General features: G+C 37.9%; 1 protein-coding gene and 1 long non-coding RNA gene across 5 annotated transcripts in view; one reads left to right on the forward strand and one right to left on the reverse strand.

Moving 5' to 3' along the window:
* The window catches only part of PTPRG (protein tyrosine phosphatase receptor type G), a 764,493-nt gene that overhangs the window by 716,399 nt on the left and 33,286 nt on the right, over positions 1-14,808 (forward strand). For all 4 annotated transcript variants that reach the window (XM_032289599.1, XM_032289601.1, XM_032289600.1 and 1 more), the window contains 2 exons: positions 4,478-4,569; positions 12,278-12,374. In XM_032289599.1, the coding sequence (XP_032145490.1) occupies positions 4,478-4,569; positions 12,278-12,374 (189 nt within the window). The remainder of the gene's footprint in view (positions 1-4,477; positions 4,570-12,277; positions 12,375-14,808) is intronic.
* Positions 1-14,808, reverse strand: part of LOC116559187 — a 49,828-nt gene that overhangs the window by 23,772 nt on the left and 11,248 nt on the right. The window lies entirely within an intron of this gene.

The following is a 14,808-nucleotide window of genomic DNA, read 5'->3' on the forward strand; positions in this document are numbered from 1 at the left end:
GCTAACGGTTTCTCTTTTATTTATTGGTTATTTCTTAAGATTAAGAGAAAGCAAATTTAGCATATATGAGTAGGTTAGAGGCCTAACGTATTGGCGATTTCCCTCTAACAGTTCTGAAGATAGAAGTACAGCAGATACATAGCTGTAGATTTTGGAAACAGCTTTATGTTCAAATGCCTTGTTCTTTATTTTCTACAGTGTTGCATTTGAGGTCAGTATTATCTTAGCTTTGGTGTTTTCTTCTTAGTAGAAGTTGCTGGCATGAGTTCACCCTCTTCTGAAGCTCTGCTTTTGGTACCTACAAACCTAATTTCAAACTTCATCAAAAGTGGTACATAAGGGGCTTTTGTTGTGGATTAAACAAGGTAAAAGGCCAGTTATGTACATAGTTAAATTCTAACCACAAAAAGCTAAAATCTGGGAACTTAAGTGTACATAATATATAATAACAATAAGCCACCTCTTCAGGTACTGATTCTCTTTGTCAGTCATTTTATAATTGGGTGATTTAGTGATAATGGTAATGGTCCCACTTTTGCCTAGTTTAAACCTTTGGTATCTGAAAACTTTGTAAGTACAAACAGTGGCTGAGTACAGTGGCTCATGCCTATAATCTCAGTGCTTTAGGAGGTAGGAGGAGGAGAATTGCTCAAGCCCAAGAGTTTGAGACTAGCCTGGGCAACATGGGAAAACCCCATCTTTACAAAAAATATAAGCCAGGTGTGGTGGCACGGGCCTGTAGTCCCAGCTGCTCGGGAGGTTGAGGTGGAAGGATTTCTTGAGGCTAGGAGTTCAAGACCAGCCTGGGCAACACAGAGAGACCCCGTCTCTTTAAATTAGCCAGGCATAGTGGCGTGGAACTATACCTAGCTTCTTAGGAGGCTGGGTTGGGAGGATTGCTTGAGTTCAGGAATTTGAGGCTGCAGGGAGCTACGATTGAGCCACGGCACTCCAACCAGCCTGGGTGACAGCGTGAGACCATGTCTCAAAAAAAAAAAAAAAAACATATTAGCACAAAATTATCAAGTGGTACTTACCAGATTAACCAAGATACTAAGAATTTAAAAGTTTAATTTCTTGTTATTCCTTGAAATTACAGTGCTTTGAGAATGAAGATAAACAGTATATCAAAGTACACAGGAATATAGTATTTGGGTTCAACAGACCTGGGTTCAAACCTCAGTTCTGCCACTTAACTGTGTCTTTTTGGACAAGTTGCCTCCGTTTCCTTATGTGTACTGTGAGAATAGCCGTGTTCCCTTCATCTGGTTTTTACAGAGATAAATGTGTGAAAAACTTTTAGCATACTGCCTGGTAACCAGTAAGGGCTTAATAAATGGTGGTTTTCCTCTCGCTCTACCAACTTTATCATTGTCTTGCTTTTGCTGTACCATAATAATCTCCCATTTAATCTGTAGTCAGTGAAAACATCTTTACTTGGATTCTAGCCCCTTTTTTCATCGACGCTTCTCCTCCCACCACCGCCACATCAGTGACATCACCTGAGTCATCAAACCCATCCATTTAATGGCACTTGTAGTCTTTACCACATGCTTCTGCTGCTCTTGTTCTCCCTTGTGTTCATCTCTTCACCAACACAAATGTCCCTGAGCAGAGACTGTCTCCCTAATATCTGGCTGAGAACTAGGGTGGTGAGAAAAGGCTTCATCCAGGGGTTTCCCATTCTGAGTCATAGCACTTTTTATGTAGGGTCTGCAGCCAGCTTTTTCTGCCATTGTATACTTTTTTCAGCTGCAAGATGGGTATGAAAAGAGTATCCATTTCTTGGAGTACATGTTAATACATGTAAATTACCCAGAAAGTGCCTGCCCTGGTTAGTGCTGCTAATATTCTCTGCAATCATTAAGGAAACTCAGACATTTAGGTGGAGATAACATGTTTTGGATGAATGTCTTCTTAAAACACACAGGGCCTTTTCAGATAAAAACTGAGTAGATCAGGCCTCTGATGCTGTCCTAACTGCTTGGCCTTTTAGGAGTCACACTGATTTTATAATCATCTGGCTCATGTTGAGAGAATGCAATAGAAAAATTATGAAAAGAGAATGATTAGAATAATTAGTCATAGCCTTATATTTAATCTCAATATAAAGAAAAAAAGATTTATGACTTCTCAGCTATTTATCTTGATTGCCAGAGCAAATGCTGTATTATCTGGATAGCTGACAGTGGTCAGTACAGCACGCATCTGTATGTGTATCTGCCTGTCTGGTACTTAGTGACGTTGTTGGTGGTGCCTGGAAACCCAGAGGGTGTGCTTAGGCTTCCTTGGATAAAGATGCAAATTGGAGAGACTCGTGAGTCATATATGATTATCATACTGAGCTCTGCTGGATTTTTGCTGCTTCTAGCCACAGTGGTAGCAGTCATACTGATTTCTGGGCATGTGTGTGTGACATTAGCTTGGATATTATAGGTGAGCACTTTGCAAGAAAAAAATAATAAGCCATTAACCTGAAGGCATTTCTTTCATTGATTTGAGGGGGGCTATGGCTGTTAAAATGCTGTGGTTTTTACCTTACAGAGTAAAACAGCTCTAAAGCTGACATGTTTTTTCTTATTTTGAACTACAGTCCATATTCTTAATCACTTACTATGCTAAACACTGTAAGTTCTTGGGAACCTGAAATTCTAAACTACCATTATCGTATAAATGTTGCCTTCAACCTATTACTCTACTAAATATGTCACACTGCCCTTGAAAACAGTGTTGTCTCTGTCATTTCTAAGTAATGAAAGTGCTGTAGTCTATATACTAGAGAGATTCTGTGGTAAGGCTGTGTCCTGTCTCACCCGTTTTACCCCTTGTTTGAATGTGAGTTTATTCTTGGGCTAATCCTTTAGAGACTCTCTAACTTTGTACACAGTAACCCTTTTCTCAACTTGAGATCATTTTCATTGCCACTGATCATGACTGTAGAATTTGCTTACTTCTAAACATTTTAAGTGAAGTGATCAGATAATTTTGGAAATTTTTCTTGAACTGTGCATTCTGCTAAATATTCTGGAGAAACATTTTGGCTCCACTTACTCTGTTAATGCTGGTTACATCATGAGAGCTATAGATTTCTTGGGCATGCAGAATGATTGCATATTCATGAACATCTTCAATTCTGAAATATTTGTAAATAACTTGGCAATTTTTTTCATAAGGTTGCCTATTAAAATAATTAGGACTTTAATTGTTCACACAGAAAGAATTTGTGCTTACAGAACACCACCTATTTGATAATATTTCTATGCTAAGCAACTTGGATTATGAACATACAAGTCACCTTCCTTAAACAAAGTATAAGAGATGCTATTTTCCACTAAAGAATGATTCAAGTTTGAAAATGTCAATAGATGCAAAAAGCCACCCTAGAGCTTTGCTCTCTCAAAAGAAAGAAGGAATGACATAGTCAATGTTAACTGTCACCAGATGAAGAGAAATCAGATTGTCAGGCCTGGATCTATAAAATTCTTGCCAAAGTAGGACCTCATTTACACATACAGATCTTCATACCCTTTGCTAAGAAAAGCATCTGTGGCAGTTTAGATGTTTGTGCGTTTGCCAAAGATCTTTCACTCTGAATAAAGTAAATGTCATGTCTGTTGTTTATCTCAAATTCAGCAGAGTATTTTTAAAAGGAAATATTTGTGGGGGAGGGTCGAGGGAGAAGGGAAGAAGGAGGTTGGGGAGCTCCAGTTAGTTGGGTGTGGCTATTTTACAGCAGCACTCAAGTATCAGGATAAATAGGCTTAAAACATACTTTGGGCTTATGAACTGAAAGTCTCCTTTTGAAGGGACAACAAGAAATAAATTGGAATGTGGAGTCTTCCTGAATCTATACCTAGTCTGTCAACACCAAAAAAATCCAGTTAATTCAGTCAAACTGATTATTTGGCATCATGTAGACACAGCTGTCTTGAGCTAAAATTTTGAACACTTAAAGATAGATGGCATTGTACCCAGAGCCAGCTGGTACAATGGCATCTATCTATAATTGTGTATAAAGGATTGCTTAAGATTTAAAAGATTGGAAATAGAACTTAATTGCTCGAAATTCAAGCTGGACTCCATTGAATAGCAATTTAAAAACAAAAACAAAAACAAAATCCCCGGTGTGTGTGATAAAATTTCTTGGCAAGTGGGTTCCCTTGATGAATTCACACTTTTAGTTAAGAGTGTGCTCTGGTAATTTAACTATGTAAATTGCCTTGAATATAAAAAGTAAAGGGAATTCTCTATGTACCTTTTTTAAAAAAACTGTATTTAACCTAGCTTGTAGGCATTAAAGTCATAATGAGATCCTAATGTAAAATAAATCCTGAGATGTTTCTTCAGGACATCTATTTTGGGTGATCTTATTTTGCTCTTTGCCAAAATCAAGTATTTGTCTTAAGTATGCTTTATCAGTGTGATTTGTTTTATGCAAGTATTCTTTATAACTCTGAATATTATTGTATTCCCCCAGATGACATGGAAGCCATTCCTGTCAAACAGTTTGTCAAACACATCGGTGAGCTCTATTCTAATAACCAGCATGGGTTCTCTGAGGATTTTGAGGTATGTTTCAAAGCTGGAAGTTAACTTCCAGAAACCTAACTCGTACTTTATGCAGATTTTTGGAAACTTGAACTGAATTCATTCCAAGCATAACAAAACAATTAACTGTGGAAAGGGGAGTTTTTCTTCTCTTCTATAATTTTAATAGGCATTCTTTTCCCAATAAAATTTAGGTGAAAGGGGAGTTGATTGTACCTGTCTTGAACCTGCGGTTCTATAAAAGAACAGACAGGGATAGAAAAGAAGCAGACTGGTAGGGATTGTTTTTAGGTTCTTGCTTCATCTAACTGGGAACAGCAATCATCATAGAAACCTCCCTAATTCTGTGTCTTTTCTGCAATGCACATGGTCTAGTGACGATAGCGGGTTTGGTGTCTGAAAAATGATGCTAGCTTCATCAGTAGTGAGCTTCATAATCCTCGGGCCAATCACCTCATGTAGGGTCCCCAGTTTTCTCATTTTAAAAAATGGCACCAATGTCACCTCCATTGTAAAGTTGTTGGAGAAAATAATGATTAACATTTTTAAACACGCCGAGTTTATTGTTAAGAACCATGCAAAGGTTGACTGCTGTTGTTTTCATGATTATTAATCCTTGGAGAGAAGACTTGGGTTAAGACAGCCTTCTGATTTTAAGAACTGGTGTGTAGGAAACAAGGTAGAGAGAGGCATGCACCACCCTGCCAACTCTGGGTTCCGTGCCAGTTCAGCAGTGACAGGGTGTCAATGAGGAGCTATTAAACAGACTGCCCTTTTCTTCACTGAGGCGCTTAACTAAGGCACATCTCTGGCAGCAAGAGTTGTGTCGAGGAGGCCAAGTTTTCATGGCAGCTCAGCTGTCTTCTAGCTTTATGGGTAAGTCAGTTCCTTTTTCTGTCTCATTTCTACTTTAAAATAGAAATGATGATGATGACGATGCTGCTAACCTACCCACCTCTTTCAACAAAATTGGTTAGAGGCAAAATGAAGTAATGGAAGGTAAGCACTTTAAGATCATCTAGGAGTCATACAGCTGTAAGATGCAGCTACCTTGAATGAAGAATGAGAAATAAAAACAGGACAAAAAGCCCGTCTATGCACATTTGGAATCCCCAAAGGCTATCATAAAGGCAATTATATTGATGACTTGTTTTAAATTAAGGCTTTCTCTTAGTTTTTTGTTAGTTTTTGTTGTTTTGAGCAGAATGAAAGCAAAGGTGGTCGAAAGAACCTCTGATTTATTCTATGAAGTCATATGTTTTATGGAACCAACAAAAGCATGTCAAGTATTTATTGCTATTAGATGCTTACTAAAAACGGTGCCTATTCAACTACAAAGAACATGGTTTAAGTCAAACATTTTGTATTCATGAGGACAGCAAATGTGTATGGTGTTAAAGTGATTTAGTTCAATTGACTGTTGGCTGGATGACTGAACAAGAATATTGAGGCATTTAACAATGTTGATGATATTCAGGACAAACATTTATCCTCTAGAGAGCAGAATTTGATCAGGATGATCGAATGCAACTCCGGTTTCTCAATTATTTATGATTTGAGACCCCAGTGCTATTCCTCACAGCTGGTTTTGACACCATTTAATTATTCAAAATAATCAGCTATACCTCTGTAAACTTGATCTGACTTAAAATGGGCTTTGCTGCATCAAAATCATGCCCATTAACAAATCCTGGGCATCTGTACCATATTTCCGTCCTAAAAAAGTATACTGCAGCTAAAAGCTTTAATCACCTACGTTGAACTTTATAGCTTAAGTAGTATTAGCTGATACTTTCGGGAGTGGAATGGGGAGGGCAGACACAATCTTTTCAGGTTTGAAAGGTTTAAAATCAGAGCTATTCAGAATAGGAAGGATATCCTTCTAAAAAGAACAACAAAGCCCCAACATAAAAGGGAGAATAAGAAAATAGAAAAGCTCACCTATATTATTGTCACTTTATAATTCAGTGAAAATTTGAAGTATTTTAAAAGAGTAGTGTTCCTTTTGGGTAACTGCTAAAAGGGAAAACTGGTAATAAATAGGCAACAGAAGAAGCTGTTACAGCCATTTTATAAACAGAGATAGTAACAGGCTTTGTAAGAAAGGATAGAAAAAGATTTTGTGCAATTAAAAACAAACTTTTATTTTGGTAAGAGAGTTAAGGTAATCTCGGTCTCAGATTTCCAGACCCATTTACTTGGAATAACGATGGCCAGCATTTACTAGTTAGCACTGTGCGTGGATCATTCCACTATTTCCTGAGGTAGGTGCTATCTTACTGTCCCCATTTTACGGATGATGAAACTACCCATGAGAAAACTGAGGCTGTGGCTGGCTACATTTTGAAATGGCAGCAGTAAGGTTTAAGCATTAAGGTTTAAGTTCCTATCTGACTTGAACGCACATGGTTCACCTTGACACCATCCAGGCTCTTTAAAGTAGTGCCTGGGCCAGGCAGAATGGCTCAGACCTGTAATCCCAACACTTTGGGAGACCAAGGCAGGAGGATAGCTTGATACCAGGAGTTCTCAACCAGCGTACTTTCAGAAGTTAAGTGCTTTTGAAAATATACTGATTCTCTAATTTCAGAATAATTCTTCCCAGTAGACAGATAAAACAGCATTCACAGCTAGCTCAAGTTTGAATATCTCCTAAAATAAGAGAATACATTACTTAGCCAGGTGTGGTGACACTACAACTGTAGTCTGCTTAGCTATTCAGAGGCTGAGGCAAGAAGATCCCTTGAGCCCAGGAGGTTGAGGCTACAGTGAGCTATGATTGCACCACTGCACTCCAGCCTGAGCGACAGAGCAAGACCCTGCCTCAGGAAAAAAAAACACCAAAAAGCCAGAGTAATGTCCTGTAATGAGCCAAGGTCAGAAGGAGAAATAAGCAAGCTTGCAAGTGACTAGAAATGATCATGCCGCTGTGCCTTGACAATACAAAAAGTTGGGGAGAGCAGTCAAATTAGGAACGCCCCCCCCAACTAGGAGTATTAGGTGACCATTACATGATCTTTATAGTCTCTAGCCTTCTCAGATAGCTGAGAATGTGACTTACAAGATTAATATAAGATTAATATTAATGTTTTGAATAATTTTAGGTCAGCATCTTATCCAACATGTAGACCTAACATTAGTCAAAGTATCGATCTTAAAATTGTAGAGAAATACAACTTAAAAGTTAACAACTGGCCATTAAGAGGCACTAAAACAACCCATCTAACAGTTACTGAGGATCTGCCATTCTCTGGACGTAATATAAGATACAAAAATGAATTACAGTCCTTGCCCTCAAAGAGTTCAATCTCGTGTTGGGGGAGGCCAGGGTGTACACAACCAAAACAGAAACAGGACAAAGCAAAATAAGTGCTATTGTACAGGCATAAAGTTCCGAAGAAGTGCAAAGGACAAAGGCACCTATGTATTTTCTTTGGAGATTTCAGCAAAAATTCTCTCCCATCATGGTTAAACATCTCAGAAGCACAAAATGTTGAATAACTACTGTGGTTTCAGAACGTTGCTGCTTAGCAAATGAGAAAAACAATTCACTGGTAGGTAATTTTGAGTTTTTGTCTAGAAGTGTTGCTGAAAGCCAGCTTTTTGTCCTTGTCAGATAAATTCTAGAGACTGTGAAAGCAGTATCATACGGTATTTGCAGTCACTAGACATAACATCAGTCCTTTTCTTGTAATAGCATTTGATGACACCATTCCCTTGGCTACCTGAGCTAACTTCAACCTCACTGTCCTTCCAGGGAGTAGTTTCCCAGAGTAGTATTAAAAGATTGAGAACCTCTTCCTCGGCCCCCACAATCATAATGTAGAAGCCTTCCAAAGAAGCAGTGCTAGTATACTCTTTCAAAAGGAAGGAACTCCAAAGCTCCATGAGTCAGAAGAATTAACAGGCAGGCACTGTGAGAATCAGAAGTCTAAAAGCAGAGTACAGGATGAGGCCAGAGGTCCATAGCCCCTTGACAAGATCCTTTGGGGGAATGCCTCTATTGCAGTTAACCAGCTGTGCTAAATTTGGGGCGGTTGTTCATCTTAAAAGAACAAAGCTTTGTCCACCTGAGCCCATGCTCTGAGGGACCAGTGGCCACAGTCATTTTAGATAATGAAGGGAGACATCCAAGGCTGCTAATGACATATAATAGGGAAATCTCTGGTCAGAGATGTAATGCTGCACTGACTGCTGCCTGCAAGAGGGCAGAAAATGATCCTGTAGGCAGGGTTGTCCAATCTTTGGCTTCCCTGGGCCACACTGGGAGAATAATTGTCTTGGGCCACACATAAAATACACTAGCTGATGATCTTAAAAAAAATTTTGAAAAAAAAAAAAATCTCATAATGTTTTAAGAAAGTTTACGAATTTGTGTTGGGCTGCATTCAAAGCCATCCTAGATTACATGTGGCCCGTGGGCCATGGGTTGGACAAGCTTGCTGTAGAGTTTGTTTCCTGAGCCTTTTGGACAAAAATGCCCGTTTTTGGTCTTAAACATCTTAAGAAAAACATTTTTAAATGGTTATGAGATAAATCACAGTTGTTTGAGGTTTTTGTGAAGAGGAGATAAAAGGGAGGTAGCCAGATTTCCCTAATTAAACATGAAAAATAATTACATTACAGACCAGCTGCTGGATAATAATGCTATTACACTTTCCAAATATGGGTTAGTTTTCTGGGGGGGGGCAAACACAGTTATTTTAGATAAAGATACATGGATTTGGACAGAGGAAGAAACCAGTCATTCTTACCAAGGTAAATGGCAATAAAGCAAAGAGCAGAAAATCCAGTGGTGTTTTCAAAGGGTATGGAGTTAATACTGTCTGGGATTGGGAAGGGAGTGGAAGCTAAGATGGGACCTTGAAAGCCTTGCTAAAGAAATGTGGAATCTCTCCAGATGTTTCTGAAGAAGGGAGTAACAGTACAACATTTGAAGAAAATCAGTCTGGCAGCAATTTATACCCTGAGCAGAAGAGAGTAGAAGCCAGAAGATGCAGTGTAACCAGCACCTGTCAAAGGCCAGTTCTGTGTCTGACACTGTACATGCACTGGGTCACTACCATGACCTAAACCCATCAGTCTTCTGTAAACAGTCTCCTTAACACAACCGTAGGCTTCCTGAACTCAGGCACTGAGAATGTTACCCCTACTTGGTCTAATACTTGGTAACCAGATCCAAGTAATTTATTCTCAGCTTCCTTTGTGGAACTGAGCAATCTGAAAGATTTCTAGATGTTCTGTTGGATTTATTTTTTTTTCTTTAATTGAGCCACAGTATAGTAGGACAAGTTTTTAAGTGCTCTTTAGATAGCCTCTTGCATCAATGACTCTAGGTAGGGAGTGATTTAGCCTATGTCACTTACCTAGAATTCTGGGGGTATCGCATTTTAGGGTTTGTTCAGTTTTTGATTTTTTGCTTTATTTTAAACCTGTCTTCTATTGGTCGTCTCCTTTGCTTATGTGCCTGTTAAGATTCAGACTCTTCTTTTTGAGAATTCTAGCTTTGTTATATAGAGAGTAAAATATAAACAAGCTTAAACAGAGCTCTGAATTTATCAGAGTTCTGAATAGGTAACTTTACAATGCATACTCCATTGGCCAGCATCTCTGTAAAGAGCTTTTAACACCTGTTAAAATCATGTTAACTTTGAAATGGCCGTTCTGATAGAGAAAAGACACTCCAGGATCTGATGATATTATCAGCATCTAAATGAGTCAAGCAGTACTGCAAGGAATTACAGATGACATTATTATCTACAAAACAAAATCAGAAGGCCAAACCCTATGGGTTCTAATAAAATCAGATTTGACAATATTTATTACCGTTTTTTGTTTCTGTCATTCATATAATTGGAAAAGTGAAATAGAGGCAACAGATCAGACAAGGGGTTTTAGATAACAAAGAGTTTGATTGGCCATATTGAATGACAGCTTTAAACAATGCTGACAGCTGCTCCCAAGCAGTCTTGGTCATTTGCATTATATTAGAAAAGAGGCTCCAACTTCAGTCCATAGCTATGGTGGTCAAATCCGTACAACAGGAAAAAAAAAAAAAAAAAAAAAAAAAAAAGGTAAATCTCAGACTAAGGTAGTAAAAGCTACAATCTCTCAGCATAAGATATCTGAACAATTCAACCCTAAAGAAGTCCATGTCAAAGGTGTGACCTTTGAAACCTGAAAACAAAATAACAACTTGTTTCAAATCCATTTTCAAAAGTTGTCTGAAACTATTCAAAAGAGTATGCCTTAGGTCTCTTAAGGCAGTTTCAAAAGGCAGGTCCCGATATGCTAAGTGGCTAGCATCGCTCTTGTTCTTATGTAGAATGATTTGCGACCACACTTTATTATCTCATTTTAGAGAACAGCCAAAGGGCAGCCTTGATGCTCCTTAAACCAGTGTTTTCCAAAGCATCGGTTATAAACTATGTTAGAACAGAAAATATTGGAGTTTATTAAATTTAGTAAGCGTAAGGAATGGGTAAAAACTATCACGAAACATGCTTCCTCTAAAAAGTTGGATTCCGTTAACGCCTGTGGGGGCTTTTTTTTTAATGGACAGCTGGGAAGGACTATAATTATGGAAACTTCCATATACAGTGTCCAACAATTAGAGAGTCATCGAACACTGTTTCTTTGAACAGATAGAAATTCTTTGCTTTTATACCTTAAATTCTTTGAGTACAGTGACTTCCTCCTTAGAAGAAGTGTACTTCTCACTGGGAAGTACTTTGTGAATATAAAAGACAACCAGTTCATTGTTTTCATTATGTTTAATATAAATACTGTGGAAAACATCCCTAACTGCTATGCAACTCCTTTGTGGGAAAAAAAAGTCTGCATGCTCCTAAACTCTGCTGCATCTGTTCTGTGTAAAACATTTCTCCTGATAATTTTGTGTTACTTTGCTCAGGCTTTTTGTAGCAGCTGTGCACCACTAATGACGTCCCTTATTAGTTAGCTCCAGTACTTTCTTGGGTTTGAAGCATACAGTATAGAAAAATCTGGCTTTTTAGCAACGTTGTGTTAGGCTAATGGATAATGTTTATATCCACCGCCAAGGTGGTATAAGAGCATTGTTTCTGCTACTATTTTTTCCAAAGAAGGATAACTTAAAAAATATTAGAGTTTATAAATAATTTGTGAAGACTGTATATATGAGATATGACCATTAGTTGGGCTATTATTCGGGTTATTTCAGCACTGAATCTTCAGCGTTAATTTGTAGCCTCACAATTATAAATGAGGCTATCAGGCCTCTAAGCATATTGCAAATCATCGTAGAGATTATACTTCTTAGAAATCCCCTTTCTTCCTTTAAGACTAGGTACATTTTTTCACCTGTCTAAAGCCTTCCTCTGTTCTTCTGTGCTCCTATCACAGCTTTTTCAGGCCTCTTTTCTATTCGTCATGTTTGACTATCTTTTTGAATATTTTTCTCACCCATAGACTGTGATGTATTCGAAAAGAGATATTGTTTTACATCCCAGGGACTAGGTCAAAATCTAGAATACAGTAGATGATTGATGAAATATTGAAGAATGAAATCTTCTTTATACCTTCTTCACATTTTTCATAAGCTTGTTATAAATATATAATTATATCTGAAGTTGAGATTGGGGAGGTAATGGTGGCTGCGGCTAGAGGGTAAGTATTTTATCCTTTTGAATGTAGATGGTGTTCCTTTGTTTCTAAACTGTGTCTAAAATCTTGCTGTTTTCTTCACTAGGAAGTCCAGCGCTGTACTGCTGATATGAACATCACTGCGGAACATTCCAATCATCCAGAAAACAAGCACAAAAACAGATACATCAACATTTTAGCATGTGAGTAATAAACTTTAAACTATATTCAACTGTGAGGAAATTAAATTTTCATGCTGAGTATAAGCTGAAAGTCAAGCGATCAGAAGCAGGATGCCAAGAAAGAATGACACTTGCAAGCTAACCTCTCATTAGCCCATCTTCAACAGTGTAGAAGTAGGGACATTTTCTTCCCCCCTAGTCTTTCATTAGGCTGTCAGAGCTCAGAGAGCTTAATAAGGTGACTGAAAGAAAATGTTCTGAGCTTCACTATTTTCACATGAAGTGATGTCATATCAAATGTTGGGAGCCAAAATTTGAATGTCATTTGGCTATCTTGACAATGGTTTTAACCTGTAAGGCCCAAATCTTTTTTCTTTTTTCCACTTAAAAGACCAGTGTGATAGTAAGGGGCCAAATCTTTTAAATACAAATGAAAACGTTGGGAATTGAATGAAGCAAGCTGAATTTCAAAGCATTATTTCCTTCTTTTATTTATTTTTGAGACGGAGCTTCACTCTTGTTGCCCAGGCTGGAGTGCAGTGGTGTGATCTTGGCTCACAGTAACCTCCACCTCCCGGGTTCAAGCGATTCTCTTGCCTCAGCCTCCCGAGCATTCTTTGAAAGATGAGATAATTGGTCTGTACCTTAAATGATGAGTCTCCAGGCCTTTTGGTCCATGTGCTCAGCCCTATCTATCACATTACCACAGTCAGGAATATTCTGTAGGTTAGGGACGCAAACAAATGGACATTCTTCATACAGAGCCTCAAGGAATATTGTAGGAGCACAAACTACTTTTATGGCTAGAAGACCACATTTCATAGATATGTGGGGCTTGGGTCACTGACATTTAATATATGCTTTGATACTAAGGGTAAGGGCATAGATATTTATAGTTAACATATACTATGGTAAGGACTACATTACACAGAATTATATATAATAGTGCATTTAAATTGGACCACTTAAAATTTGAACACTAATATATAATGTTTTCTTCAAGTTTTAGTGAAATATTCACATACCATATGAAATTTACCCATTTAAGGCCGGGTACAGTGGCTCATGTCTGTAATCTCAGCACTGTGGGAGGCCGAGGCAGGCAGATAACTTGAAGCCAGGAGTTTGAGACCAGCCTGGCCGACATGATGAAACCCTGTCTCTATAAAAAAAAAATACAGAAGTGAATGGGGCATGGTGGCATGTACCTGTAGTCCCAGCTACTCGGGAGGCTAAGGCATGAGAATCACTTGAACCCAGGAGGTGGAGGTTGCTGTGAGCCAAGATTGCGCCACTCCACTCCAGCCTAGGCAACAGAGCAAGACGTTTCCAAAAAAAAAAAAAAAAAAAAAATTACCTATTTAAAGTATACAACTCAGTGGCTTTTAGCATATTCAGAGAGTTGGACAATCATCACTACAGCTAATTTTAGCACATTTTTTGCACCTCAGCAAGAAACTGCTTAGCAGGCACTCCCAATTCCTCCTTCTCTCCAGCACTTAGAAACCCTGTATCTACTTTGTCTCTGTCGGTTTGCATATTCTGGGCATTGCATATAAACAGATTCATACTCTGTGTGACCTTTTGTGTCTGCTTCTTTCATTTAGCATAATGATTTCAAGATTCATCCATGTTGTACCACATATAGTACTTCATTGCCTTTTATCACTGAATAATACTCTAATATATGGATATACAGCATTTTGTTTCCAGTTGATGGACAGTTGTTTTTTTCCCCCATTTCTCAGCTAGTATGAATACTGCTACGAACATTCATGTACAAGTCTTTATGGAGACATATATTTTCAGTTCTCTTGGGTATACACCTAGGAGTAGTATTGCTAGATTATATGGTAATTCTATGTTTAAAATTTTGAGAAACTATCAAACTCTTTTCCAAAGTGGCTATTCATTTTACATTCCCACCAACAATATATAAAGGGTCCCATGTTTCCACATCCTCAGCAACTCTTATTTAAAAAAAAAAAATAATAGCCATCCTAACAGGTATGAAGTGGTATCCAATTATAGTTTTGATTTTAGCATCTCCCAAATAGTGACGTTGAGCATCTTTTCATGCTTATTGGCCATTTGTGTATCTTGTTTGGAGAAATGTCTAATCAGATCCTTTACCATTTTTTAACTGGATTACTCTTTTGTTGAGTTTTAAGAGTCCTTCATATATTCTGCATACAGATCATTTATTAAATATATAGTTTGCAAATATTTTCTCATTCTGTGCATTGTCTTTTCACTTTCTTAATGTGAGTTCTTCAAGATTGTTTTGGCTATTCTTTCAATTATTTATAGTCTGAATTGTACTATTGTGCTTCTTTTATTAATTTTATTCCTATTTTATTCCCTTTGATGCTAATGTAAACAAAATTGTTTGCTTAGTTTTAGTTTTGGATTGCTCATTGCTAGTGTACATAAATACAATTGTAGGTTGTATCCT

Source organism: Sapajus apella, unplaced genomic scaffold, assembly GCF_009761245.1.
Source record: "Sapajus apella isolate SASKATOON/1434 unplaced genomic scaffold, GSC_monkey_1.0 scaffold23, whole genome shotgun sequence".
In the NCBI taxonomy this organism is placed as follows: Eukaryota; Metazoa; Chordata; class Mammalia; order Primates; family Cebidae; genus Sapajus; species Sapajus apella.